Source organism: Notolepis coatsorum (assembly GCF_963971535.1).
Source record: "Notolepis coatsorum genome assembly, chromosome: 9".
Classification (NCBI taxonomy): Eukaryota; Metazoa; Chordata; class Actinopteri; order Aulopiformes; family Paralepididae; genus Notolepis; species Notolepis coatsorum.
The window spans coordinates 9,759,816-9,774,719 of NC_140173.1; the positions used below are offsets into that span (position 1 = coordinate 9,759,816).

General features: G+C 41.7%; 1 protein-coding gene across 1 annotated transcript in view; it reads right to left on the reverse strand.

Annotated features, from left to right (window-relative positions):
• The window catches only part of btaf1 (BTAF1 RNA polymerase II, B-TFIID transcription factor-associated), a 127,803-nt gene extending 123,879 nt beyond the window's left edge, over positions 1-3,924 (reverse strand). Inside the window, exons 1-2 of the mRNA XM_084321482.1 lie at positions 3,579-3,924; positions 496-619 (exon numbers count right to left, since the gene is read on the reverse strand). Coding sequence (XP_084177608.1) covers positions 496-619; positions 3,579-3,592 — 138 coding nt within the window. The 5' untranslated portion in view covers positions 3,593-3,924. The remainder of the gene's footprint in view (positions 1-495; positions 620-3,578) is intronic.
• Positions 3,925-14,904: the final 10,980 nt, after the last annotated feature.

The window sequence follows — 14,904 nt, forward strand, 5'->3', positions numbered from 1 at the left end:
CACCCCTAGTAACAAGTTAGGGACGCACGGATACCAATACTAGCGCCACTGGATATCAGGCTGATACCAGGCTAAAGGGTATGATAGCAGACCGTTTCTGTATGAAGCCATTATTGATGATCTTCCACCCTACATCACTTCCATACTAGATTGAAAATCTGGACCTAAATCACACTCTGGTGATTGGCTCTGAAATGGAAAAATCTACTTTTAACTTCTGTAGTTTGTTCCGTGACTCCAAACATAAGTCTATATCGTTAAGTAAAATCAACAGGTCATAATTGGGTATCAGCTGACGGGAATAGCTCAGGAATCGGTATTGGTAGTAACAAAGTGGTATTGGCACATCCCCCTGGTAGCGACGGTCGGTGTGGCGGGCCATGTGGCAGCACCGCAGGGAGGAAGGCGGGGAGCTCAGCGGTAGAGAGAGCGCGCCATCTGTAGGGAGATGAGAAGAGGGGGAAGACGAAGCCACAGAAGAGCCACCAGACGCACCTTGGCCAGGAGATTGTTGAGCTCGTGCGGATGCAGTTTGACCACATCGCCAAGCTGCTGCGCCGCGGCCCTCCTGGTCACCGGCGTGGTCCCAGTGTCTAGCAGGATGAACAGACGATCGAGCCTGAGGGACGGAGGAAAGAACACATACGGTGAACATGAGGGTCGCGTATTTGCACAATACTACGGCCAACTAAATAGTTTGAGGTACTAGTTGATACACAATGCAGAGGCATGAACATTGGCCATGAAGGATAGTTTGTTCTGCAATCCATTAATTTTCCTGATATATAGGCTAATTACTGGTGTTAAAACTTACATGCGTTTTCAAGCAAACATGCCCAAAATGCTTAGCCTAATGAGTGGTAGCCTTTCAGACATGCAAACACACACGTAAACAAAAGAGAGCATTGACTAAATAAACTGCTGCTCCAACTAATGCTCTTCAAGGAGGAGAGAATCCTGAACCAACAACCGCTGATGCACTTCACACGTTTCCGACGCCTTCATCAAGTCCCCTCGACCAAAAAAGATGGCATCAAACTCAAGAGGTTAATAAGAACACTGCTGCTAAAACTAAAACCTGTTCGGCATTTTTTAAAGAGGCAGCAGGGCATCATGTTCCACTCAGAAGTAAATCAGATACGTTTTTGCAACATGATTTGCGTGTATATAATTATGCACTCTTGGAAGTTTACACCTTTACAGATGTTCTCAAAACCACAGCCTACACGTCATTCTCAGATCATTACGTCAAGCAACAACACTGCTTGCATTAGAAGACATGCTACACAAGCATTATGTGCTCATTTTTAGCAGTCTGCTCCTACTAGTAAACTTATCTGATTAGCTTGGCGATCACTGAAGCCATTAACCCTGTCTATTTATACAAGCAAACAGAGTAGATTTGAAATCTTTATTTCGAACATGCAATGAATACAAACAATCAACAAAAGCAAAACACAACTCAATCTACATGTTCGAAAGGGAGTAGGAAGAAGTATACACTTATTTAATCCTACCCCTTTTCCACTACTCAAATGTGTACTATTTTAAAACATAAAAAAAAATGCAAAATAATAATAAAAAACTATATGTAAAACATGAAAGAAATAAAATAAAAATTTAAACACCCGTGAATATCAAGTCCCTTCCTCATCCCTGTACCTCGTGAACATCATTTCCTTATACATCAGTTTGAATTGTCTCATGTTTAACGCATTAACAGATTAACAGATTAACACTGTGCTGGGCCTGACCGCTAATAATATAACTGGCCGAGGCATAAACCAGACTACGAGTGAGACTTATTTTGCTGTGCAAAGCATATTATCCATGTTGACCACGTGGAGCCGTCATAACAACACTCCCAATAGCCAATACATCACACTTCAAAATAGTGATCTATGCTGCAGGAAAACTAAATAACCTTTTTTTGTTGTTGATCAAATAGGAACACTAAATAACCAAAGTAAGATTAGCTAACCTTAACTCCAGTCGCTATGATGTGCTACATTAATTTCATGAATATTCCATTCTTACAGAGAAAGGGATGGAAATGTTCTCCATAACAATATTTTGATGGGTAAAATCAATATGGCCTACAACGGGTGTCCTGTAACCCCTCGACTCAAAATAATATTGGGCTCAAAGAGTCACATTTACAAACATGCCAGATATATCTTAGGTCGAAGCATTTTTGTACAGAGATGTAATTTTACACTTATTATAATTATATTTAGCCTATTTCTGCATACTGGGGTCTACGAGTTGTACGAATTGGGCACACTTGTAAAAATGAGACTGAGTCCTATGTATCCAAAGAGCATAACTGCACAAGGCTGTGATTATTAAAAGGGCAAATTAGTAATTTTATACAGCAAGGTTCAAATAAAGAAAGAAATTGCGTCACCACATTCAAAGGGCTGCTATGAATACTCAAATCACACAGGTGCTTTTGGGCTCTTTTGATCCAAAGAAGTCTCTCAGCTTTACAAATAGTTTTTATTCGAAACTGCATTGATTGGACTAAATACAATCTGACATGGTTACAAAAGGTGAGACCAATTTCATTCGGATATTTTGACATGAGGTCAATGCCATGGACTCTGTTGTAAACATGACCAAACCGCACTTTATGTTAAATGTTTTGTTAAAACTTTAGAGAATATTTCAATCCCTGTAGTAAACTATGGCGTGGTTGGTATAAAGATTCCTCAAGATCTCTAGTTTCAGGTAACGTTAACCTTCATCCATCTTCGCTCTAGGTTTAGAACTGAGCATGCTACAGCTTCACACAACAATCTATTCACATGGGACTCTCCAAAACAACTTGCTTACCCCAACGATTTTGCCACCTTAGGTGGTAAGTAACAATATCTCCCCTCAGGGTGCTCCGAGATACACAGACTCAAGGCTAGTTTAACATGTCTCAACAAATGTGCACGTTTGTATTAATTAATGATTGTGCCATTATTGCCATCCAATGTAATGATTGTGAAATATTTCTGTAATGAGTTGTATGTATCAAGCATCCTTGACTTCCAGAGACAAGTCAACGATGTAAATAAGTCATTGGCTTTTTCGTTCCCATCCTTGAAAAAAGCAAATATGTGATGTAATCATCTGTATATGTGTTGTTGTCTAAATAAATACCTACCTACCTTGTTGCTCGCTGCGTCGTTAGATTAGTCGACTACTGACTGGGACAGGTGGGTAGTTAACATTTCCATTTGCACTTACAATGGACATGTCGCATAACAATACTAGTTACAAGTGCAGACTGGCTGGACAAAATATGCATAATAAAAGGTCCGCTGGCACAGTGCGACCTGCAGAGAATAGGACAACATGTCAAAACAGCAACTATATGGACCCAAATAAAGAAATGTGCGCACCACCACGCCACGGCCTACCGTCTCTGTGACACCACACCACTGTGACACGAGTAGTAGGGACCTTACACTGTGTTAGCTCGCTGGCTAGTCGGCCGTCGCTACCATGCCATTCTGTGCTAAAACCAGAACGCTAGCCGTGCAGACAGCACACACAAAGTTGAGTCAAAAAGCAGCCACGAATCTTACCTCGTTACAGCCATGGTGAATATGATGGTTCACGAGCTTTTAACAGATAGCGTTAGATGAAGTCATATAGCCAGCAGCTAACTGCAGCTAGCTGGTCGGAGCGAGGCCCCGGCTCCCTCCCCTGTGCGGCTCCTCTCCGCCGAACGAGCGACGACAAGAGTTCACCACCGATTCATGGCTTTCAAAGTTGAACCCCCTTGTCTTGTCTCTACGATATCTTCTTTCACAGAATGGCGCCGGTTACCACCCGTACGTCAGTTTGTAGCCCGAGTTAACCCTCGGAAGTACTCGCAGATAAGTACTTGAGTCTAATACGATTTAAAGAGTAATTTCGTTGCACGTTGGAGGAAACCCCGACGACTGTTTTTATATGAGGAGCCATCTTGCATTTATTCCTTCCTCCATGGCAGGCGGAGGCTGATTGGTTACAAGCTGTGGGGAGAGCCAATCACCGTGCGCGTTAAAAGAGGAACTGGTACGGGGGGAAAACGGTGACGGGAGACGGTTTTCTTTTTCTTTTTCCTTTTAGAATTAATTAAGTGATTTGTAGGAGCCAACGCTATATATTTAGGTTATTGTATTATATGAATGTTTATATGTTTATTTGTATAACCTTACATTGAAACGGCATTAGGAATATTGATTGGATTTAGATAAAGTCATTGAACCTCAAAGGCACTAAAAACAAGACAAACATCACAAAACAAACTGGTCAGACAACTACTTGACCTTACCCATAGAACCCACCTCACCCCTACCCACTTTGACAACCTAGGATGGCTTAGAGTAGACGACAGACAGAGTACAGCAACTTGCAATGGGCCTGGTCTACAAGATACACTATACGACTGAGGTACCCATGTACATGTCAAAATACTTCCCAAAGGTCAGTGAATACCACGACCACAACACCAGAGGAAGCTCAACAAATCATGTTAAACCCAGATTCGGCTCAAACAAGGGACTAAACACGTTTCGCAATTATGCCACATCAATGTGGAACGCCCTACCCAAAGCTGTAAAGGAATGTGAATCCCTACCCACATTCAAAACCGCTCTTAAAGAGCACCTACGGGAGGCTGCAATTCGAAACTGGCCACCGTAAATGTCCAAACCCCCCACCCCCTCGTAATAGACAGTCTCCTCCCCACCGCATGTATATATTCTCTCCCCACCTTATGTATATTTCTCTCCCACCCACCCACTCCCTCCAAATGTACAGTCTCCTGCCCACTGTATGTATATTTCTCTCCCACCCACCCACCCCCTCCTAATGTACAGTCCCCTCCCCATCATATGTATATACTCTGTCAGGATCTATGGGTAACAGTACTGTATATTTGAATACCGTTTATGTCACAAATGTATAGTACTAAATACCTGTATGTCCCTATGCCATAAATGTCATGTATGTTGTGTATGTCATAAATGTGAATTGAAAATGGGGGACCCTGATGAACAAGACAAACGTCTTTCTCTGGTCTGTGTGTATTGAGCCGTACTATAATTGTACCCATTTTGCAATCTGTTAAATAAAGTTTTCATTCATTCATTCATTCATTCATTCATTCATTCATTCATTCATTCATTCATTCATTCATTCATTCATTCAACCGTCTTATTTGTCATAATAGAACATTCTAGAACATTTGTGATGTCACAGTATGATGTCATAATCAAACATTCTAGAAGATTTGTGATGATGTCATAACCAAACATTTTAGAACCTTTGTGATGTCACCGTATGATGTCATAACCAAACATTCTAGAACATTTGTGATGATGTCATAACCAAACATTCTAGAACCTTTGTGATGTCACCGTATGATGTCATAACCAAACATTCTAGAACAGTTGTGTATCTATAGTCAACAATTCTCTCAGAGCAGCTGTGTGCATCTTGAAACAGGACTGAACAGGACTGAACAGATAGACTAAACAACATAGACTGAAGCCTGCATTTCTCAACCAAGGTGCCAAGCCTACCGTTTTGCTGTGGAAAGAGCCGTCAAGTTGATTTACGGCTTTCCAGTGTGGAGGAATTTTCATGTGTCGAGTCGGCGGTGATTTTGGAGACTGGTAAAATACAGTTTTCTTACCTTGTAGTAGTAACGTGAATATTTAGGAAAATAGCTTTAGGACCACTTCTGTAAAGAAAGACTTCGCTGTGGAAGAGAAATAAACCATTTGGATATCTTTGTTTTGCACTGGAGCGGCTGTGGACATTATTTTTCTTTATCAACAAACGTACTACTCACGAGTAGGCAACTTTAACCAGTAGAGTGGAACGTCTGCCCTCATATGATTCATTCCTCCTGCTCACAACTGATCAAAAGCCGAATATCATTGACATCAACCCCCCCCCCCCCTCTCTCTCTCTCTCTCTCTCTCTCTCTCTCTCTCTCTCTCTCTCTCTCTCTCTCTCTCTCTCTCTCTCTCTCTCTCTCTCTCTCTCTCTCTCTCTCTCTCTCTCTCTCTCTCTCTCTCTCTCTCTCTGTGAGTGTGTGATATTTCTTGACAAAATGTACAATAGACAGACTACTATAACTATATTAGTAATAAGAAAAGTCAACCAACGAACTAGATTCTTGTACCGGATCTCCTCTCTGGTGAACAAGAATACCCTGAAGACTCTGGCAGGAGCACTCATACAAGGGTACTACGACTATACAGTACTTGCACCTTATGGTACCAAAGCACCTCAAATGCGCTAAAAACAAGATTACAAACATCACAAAACAAACTGGTCAGACTACTTGACCTTACTCCTAGAACCCACCTCACCCCTTCCCACTTTGAGTATCTAGTTTGGCTTAGAGTAGACGACAGAGTACAGCAACTTGCAATGGGCCTGGTCTACAAGATACACTATATGGCTAAGGTACATGTCAAAATACTTCCCAAAGGTCAGTGAATACCACGACCACAACACCAGAGGGAGCTCAACAAATCATGTTAAACCCAGATTCGGCTCAAACAAGGGACTAAACACATTTTGCAATTATGCCACATCAATGTGGAACGCCCTACCCAAAGCTGTAAAGGAATGTGAATCCCTACTCATCTTCAAAACCGCTCTTAAAGAGCACCTATACGGGAGGCTGCAATTCAAAACTGGCCACCGTAATGTCCATACATCACATGTATGCTGCACTCCAAGTTGGACACTTTTTATGAAATATGGGACCCATATCTATCTCATATTGGACCTGCGCTATCCACCACTGTACTCAGTGAATATTTGAGCCATGTCTTTGTTGTTTGTCTTTTGTCATGTCTGATAATGTACTTTTATAGTTTATATTATGTATTTATTATTTTTACTATCATTTCTGTTGTTATTATTGTTAGTGTTATTGTTGTTAGTGGCTCTATTATTATTACCGTAATTCTATTGTATTGTGATGTCTTGTTCTATGTATGTTTTGAAAAGGAGAAAATAAAAACATTTACAAAAAAAAAAAAAAAAGAGAATACTGTATAAGCACTGTGTGGGTACACGTGAATGTAATGGGCTTATTCATCTTCCCTCAGACTGTGGATGATGTAACTGTTCAAGCATCACTTTGTGTGTAATGAGGTTTTGAATGCGAGGGAGGAGAACACGTAGTCCCAGAGGAGACAGCTGATCTTTCCTCCTTGTGTGCAAAAGCCCTGCGATATGATCCCTGTTCCCTGAGCGGGGTGGTCACTCACACACTCACCTGCTCCCTGCTAATAACATGTATATATACTGTATATTATATACAGTATATGCTAATAAATCAAATGATGGAAGAAATAGCTGTTGTTGTGATGATATTAAGGCTGAGACCACTTATCGATTTATCGATAATTATCGATAACTGCGTGAAATCGATAAGTGGCGTCACTTATCGATTTGTTTGCATGTAAAAAATAAATAAGAAATAAATAAAAATAAAACTATTATTTAATGTTAGTTTGTGTGTGTGTGTGATAATAATATTTGTAATTTTATTTTTGTATATATATTTTTTATTTTATTTATAATAATAATTTATTAATAATTAGCACACATTTGCATAATCGCCTAAATGGCCAAATCTCAGAAACTACTTGATCAATTTCAACAATGTTGGAGTTGTTTTGGGGGTTATTCGGGATACTGAATCCAGTTATGATACTTAAGAGAAGAAAAAAGTTTAAAAATTGCAATATTTACTGGAATTTACCAAATTTTGGTGGCATTTTTTATGAATTTTCTGTTTATAAATGTTTCAGAAGATGCAGAATTTATAGATAATTTTCATGGAATGTTCAATTGTAAACAGAATGATAATAATAATAATAACTTTAATTTGTAGAGCACCTAATAGACCATTACACTTCCGCGTTACATTGAAATCGGGGAGGAGATTGCGCGGGGAGCAAATGAATGAATGTGGATGAGAGCCGGTGTAGCTCCAGATTCTGGGCCCCATGAAAGAATGTATTTGTAGGCCCCCAGTGAAGCGTAAGCGCGCGAGAGGAATTTTTTTTGGCAATTTTTTTATTGATGAAAACGCATAATATGGTTTTTACCTATACATTCGGATCAGCAGTTCAGCACCTGCACTGTTGGTGGGTGAGCCTAGTAAAGGATGTCGCATTGCGTTCATCTTCAATGAATGGACCAATGCAATAGTCTACCAAAGCCCCCCCTCTCTCTCTATATATCTCACACACACACACACACACACACACACACACACACACACACACACACACACACACACACACACACACACACACACACACACACACACACACACACACACACACACACACACACACACACACACACACACACACACACACACACTTCAGAAACAAACATAGTATCAATGAGAGCATCAATAATACACCTGAGTGATGTCTAGTAAAAAAAGAAAAGAAAAAAAGAAAAAAAAATTGGGGGGGCCCCCCCAGTGCTGGGCCCTTGGAATCATCCTAAGCTACCCCCCCCCCCAGCTACGCCCCTGGCCGTGATGTAAGTGGTTGCATTCCTAATCTATCAGAACTAAATCGGCAGAGAAAAAGCCCATTTTTAAGCACCTATTCCCCATGCACATGCGCAGATTGCCCACGGATTGTGACGCCACGCACACCCGCCCTGGACTGTTCCATCAGAGGGGCGAGCTTCGGTGGCCAGTGTCCTTTCAGCCGAACAGGATAATGAAACAATGATCCCACTAAATGGCCAGACGCGTCTTATGGCGACATCTACAATTACCTCATTGAGTCTCCAGGTAGACTAATGTTTATATTTAAGTGCAGTGGTCTGTAGCCACTCACACTACCACCGAAGCTCCCCCCTCTGATGGAACAGTCCAGGGCGGGTGTGCGTGGCATCACAATCCGTGGGCAATCTGCGCATGTGCATGGGGAATAGCCGAATAGGTGCTTAAAAATTGGCTTTTTCTCAGCCGATTTAGTTCTGATCGATTAGGAATGGGTCGCGCCGTGTTCAGGAGATTCAGGCGCATACAAGTTATTCGATCATGTCTCCAGCACCCCCACAGCCGTAGCTGCAATCACTTACATCACGGCTCTCATCCACATTTATTCATTTGCTCCCCCCGCTATCTCCTCCCCAATTTCTGAATCCCTGAAGACTATTGTCGAGTTGTTATGAAGATCTGGCTACAATCCAGGAACAAAGAGATACAATGGTAAACCACTATCCATATCTTCCTCATTCCTGGTTGTGTCTGTGTGAAATCTCTCCCCAAACAGTTTCAAATGTTCTCGAGGTCATGTCCTACAAAGTATCCTACAGTGCCCCATTGTTCTGACCAGGATTATTACGTTCCTTTTGGCCTCCTTGCTGACGTGGACGAGAAACCCATCTATAGGCCTAGTTATCAAATTCTTGGTTTGCAATGGTTTTGCACCTTGTGGGTAAATAAAAACCCAGTTTTCATCTACAACTCCCGTTTCCTCATTGCCTCACTGCTTGGTCCCTAACAAGGAGAAATGGGCATTCTAAACACTGTGCAAGGCCTCTATTAGGCGGTAAATTGTTCTTTGTTTTCACAAGATACATATTCCATGTGTATGGAATAACACTCACCTTTAACATTCACTTTAAACACTTTTTAACACTACACCATATTGTATCTATTTATTAGTAAAATATTTGCACTACCTCTCTAACTCATCTTTGCATTTGTTTGCATTGTGTACTTGTACTAGTTTGTATATTTTGTATAGTGTTTGGTCTTTATTTTTTTTACTTTTTTACTGTCTGAAGCACAATCTCAGGGGGCTCATACATAACCAAGCATTTCACTGTAATGTACATGTACCTTATATGTGACAAATAAGCTGGTCAGGAAGGCCAGTAACATGGTGGGAGTGGAGCTAGACTCTTCCTCTGTCAGAGAGGAAGAGCCTTGCTATTTTGACTTCTTATTTTTACATACTATACACTTAAACATTTTTATTAAAAAAAAAAACACTACATTTATTACTGTACATTTTACTGTATATTTTTGGCTGTATATTTTAGAATGTATATATTTTAGAATCTATATCCCGGACTGTATTTTTATTGTTATTTGTGATTTTTGACTACCTAAACTTTACCCAACATAGGAGAGGAGCAAACATAGCTTGCATAGCAGCCTTCTAAACTCTAATTTGAAAATGACCTTGAAGAAAAAGTTTTCTGCCAGTGAAGTTTTGTCACAGATATTTGATGGTGAAAGTGACATAGGAGAGAATGTGTCTGAGACCCTGATTATGAGGCGTCCTCCTCTGATGAGAATGAGACCCTTAGTGCAGATGCTCCTTTTGTCTCTCAACCACAAGCAGACACGTTACTTTCCAAAAACGGAAAGTTATCATGGGCCCACTCCCCACTTGAACAACATAATATATATTATGTATGTATAAGTGGGTGGGGGGAGTAGGGGTAATGTTTTATTTAAATGGTTATTTAGGTAATCAACAAAGTAACATGAAGCACCTGAAACATACATTTGGGTAACACTTTTGATTATGATCATTTTCTGGAGGTTTAAACTGCTGGGGTCAAAATGTCCCCAAGGATAAAGAGTGTAAAGTCAATTTGAGGATAACAGGAGGGTTAACAAAACCATTTCAAATCATTTTAGCCCTGCTAGATAGAGGTAGCAAATAACTCTAAGGATGGCAATAATAATAATAAACGTTATTTGTACAAATTCCATACAAGAATTGCAGCCAAAGTGCTTCACAGCAGAAAATACACTAGAATACATCAAATGAGCATAAAATAGACAGAATAAAGGCAATGCAGAAAATAAAAATACAAGATGATAGAAGTAGATGATCATAGTGTTCTTGGGGGCATGTAGTTGACAAGAAAATTGCCAATATAGCTTGGTCTGGTTCCATTTAGGGCTTCGTACATAAGGAGGAGGACCTTCAAATCAATTCTAAATGTTACCGGAAGCCAGTGTAATAGCTGAGAGTTGAATAAGCTGAAGTATTTTCTTCAGTCGGCTTGGAATAAAGGCATGGATCCGTTTTTCAGCATCCTTTTGATTTATAAATGGTTGTACTTTAGCTTTGTTTCTAAGGTGGAAGAATTATGTTTTTGTCACCTTGTTAATGTGGGACTTAAAGCTTACAGTAGACCTGAGTCTATGATAACCAAGGAGTAAGTTTCCCCATAATATTATTCAGCAGAATTTCTCTTGAAATTGAAATTTGGTAAATTCCAGTAAATATTGCAATTCCTAAACTCTTGAGTATCATAAATGGATTCAGCATCCCGAATAACCCCCAAAACCACTCAACATTGTTGAAATTGATCAAGTAGTTTCCGAGATTTGTCCATTTAGGTGATTATGCAAATGTACCTAATTATGCAAATAAAAAAAGTTGCCCAACATGTACAACTTAGCATCCGGCAGTTTCTAAGTGCTGGTGACCCATGACTATCCATATATCATAAAAGTTTGGTGGTTCCAAAATGTTCGGGTTCATTGTGTTGGCAAATACACCACAAGATAGTTGTACACATTCTACACTGGGAAGGATGTGTCCATCTTGGAGCCAGCAGTGTTTGACAATGATTTCAGAGTGGGCATTCTTCTTAATCATGCAGATTGTACACAGTCCAGAGAGTGTATAATGCTCGATTGTAAAACACATATAGATATATTACTTTGGAGAGGGTGTTTTGAGCAGCATAGTTTCTTTGGAGAGGGGGTTTTGAGCAGAATCCCCTCAGGAGAGGGTGTTTTGATGCAGCATTGAAAACTTTATTAACAGATTGCAGAATGGGTACAGTACAGTACAGCTCAATACATACAATTGTTAAGGGGATGCAGACCAGAGAAAGACTTTCGTCTTGTTTACATCAGGGTCCCCCATTTTCAATTCATCGTGCTGATTGGGACCAGGTGGTGCTGGGGACTGAAACCAGGGGATGCATCTGGGAAAAATATACATGTAGAAACAGGAGGGAGACAAAAGACAAAACAACCAAAACAAGACATGCCTACATACATAACATAACATAAAACCCCATACATAAATAGACAGCATCCGTAACAGGCACCAAATCCACCCTCAGCAAATCCGGACCCATCACACTCACTATCGATGACTCAACCATCACCCCCTTCCCCTGGTCTGCAACCTCGACATCATCCTGGATCCCACCCTCTCATTCGACCCCCATGTCCGCTCCATCATTAAAACCTCATACTTCCACCTCCGCAACATCGCCAAAATTAGACACTACCTCACCCCCCCGCTGCTGAATTCCTCATCCATGCCTTTATTTCCTTCCGCCTAGACTACTGCAACTCCCTTCTCACCAACATCACCTCCCGTCTCCTCCACAGACTTCAGATGCTCCAGAACTCTGCTGCTCGCCTGCTCACTAACACCCGGTCCTGTGACCACATCACTCCTGTCCTCCACTCTCTCCACTGGCTCCCGATTAATGAACGCATACATTTCAAACTACTACTCCTCACCTTCAAAGCCCTCCATAGCCTGCCCCCCCCCCCCCCCCCCCCCCCCTACCTGACTGACCTCCTTCTCCCTTACCGCCCCAACCGATCCCTCCGGTCCTCTTCCACTGTTTCCCTCACTGTCCCCTCATCCAAACTAAACGTTTTGGAGATCGGGCTTTCTCACAAGCTGCACCCAGACTCTGGAACACCCTCCTTCAGACCATCAGAGACTCTCCCTCACTCTCCACCTTTAAATCCCGACTCAAAACCTACCGGTTCCCCCTAGGGGATCATCCCTATGTTCCCCGGGTCCTACAGTATGTTCCCCGGGTTCTATGTTCCCCGCTTTGATTGATTAATAGATTGAACATTTTATAAATGTTTATTATTTTATTAATTATTAATGTCCGCCTTGTTTAGAACGGTTAAGCTTAGGCCCTCTTTCGAACTGGTTAAGGTTAATGTTTGGAATCAGGGGTGGTGGTCTAAAATGTTCAATCAATCAATCAATCAATCAAAGCGGGGAACATAGAACCCGGGGAACATAGGACCCGGGGAACATAGACATGCTCCCCTCCCAAGCATTCAACCCTCCCTACCCATAACCACCCTCCTTCAACCTACCACCTCCCTTTCCCCTTTCCTACTGTACCTTCTCTCCGTCTCCTGCCCCTCCCCTCGGTTTCCCTTACTTACTTCCCTGATTGTCTCCCCTACTGGCTTCTGTATTTTGTTGTTTGTTACTCGTGTTTTTATGTTTTTGTGTATTCATACTGTTCCCTGTTTCCCTGTGGTTCTATGTTTCTCTGTTCTTTGTTTTGCCTATTGTCAGTGAATTTGGGTAATTGAAAAGCGCTATACAAATCAAATTTATTATTATTATTATTAAAGATAAGATTAGAAATATTTTGGTTTTGATCTAATGTAAGTGGTCTCTGAAGGTGGGCATACGGTTGTTTGATATTCCCTGAGATGGAAAGATTCAGAAATGCTGGTTTAGAGCACAAACACATGCGTTTTAGGTGTGTGACGGCCCTCCCTCTCTGTCTACCAGTGATTGCTCTCTGTTGTGGCTTTGCAGGTGCAGGTGCTTAGTGGGTGGAGTTGGGAGGGTCATCAATGATAACCTGGAGCACCTGGGCATGGCGCTGTCATGGCTTAAAATCATCCCCTACTCCATCTAGATCTCTCTCACTCATTCCCTACTCCATCCAGATCTCTCTCACTCATCCCCTACTCAGTCCAGATCCCTCTCTCTCATCCCCTACTCCGTCCAGATCCCTCTCTCACTCATCCCCTACTCTGTCCAGATCCCTCTCACTCATCGCCTACTCCGTCCAAATCCCTCTCTCACTCATCACCTACTCTGTCCAGATCCCTCTCTCACTCATCGCCTACTCCGTCCAGATCCCTCTCTCACTCATCGCCTACTCCGTCCAGATCCCTCTCTCACTCATCGCCTACTCCGTCCAGATCGCTCTCTCACTCATCCCCTACTCCGTCCAGATCCCTCTCTCACTCATTGCCTACTACGTCCAGATCCCTCTCTCACTCATCGCCTACTCCGTCCAGATCCCTCTCTCTCATCCCCTACTCCATCCAGATCCCTCTCTCACTCATCCCCTACTCCGTCCAGATCCCTCTCTCACTCATCGCCTACTCCGTCCAGATCCCTCTCTCTCATCCCCTACTCCATCCAGATCCCTCTCTCACTCATCCCCTACTCCGTCCAGATCCCTCTCTCACTCATCACCTACTCCGTCCAGATCCCTCTCTCTCATCCCCTACTCCATCCAGATCCCTCTCTCACTCATCACCTACTCTGTCCAGATCCCTCTCTCACTCATCACCTACTCTGTCCAGATCCCTCTCTCACTCATCGCCTATTCCGTCCAGATCCCTCTCTCACTCATCCCCTACTCCTGTCCAGATCCCTCTCTCACTCATCGCCTACTCCATCTAGATCCCTCTCACTCATCCCCTACTCCAAATGAACTCCAAGTCCTTAAAGCTTGAGATTCTCCCCTCTGTTGCAGTTTAAAACTCTCCAACCATTGTCAATCAAGTTATACATGTTTTAATTGATTGTTATCCTTACTTGTCTAATTGTTATGATTGTATATGCTGTGTGATTTGATATGCCTCTTTTTGCTTAACTATAATAATAATAATACATTTAATTTGTAGTGCACTTTACATTTGGAACCAACTCTCAAAGTGCTACAGGGTAAAAACATAGGCTTTAGAAACATAGGCAATTAAAAAAACAAGACATAAAAACATAAAAAAAGGGATAAAACACACAAAGGCATGTATAAAAGGTTAAAACTAAGAAAAAGCTTTGGTGAAGAGGTACGTTTTAGTCCTCTTTT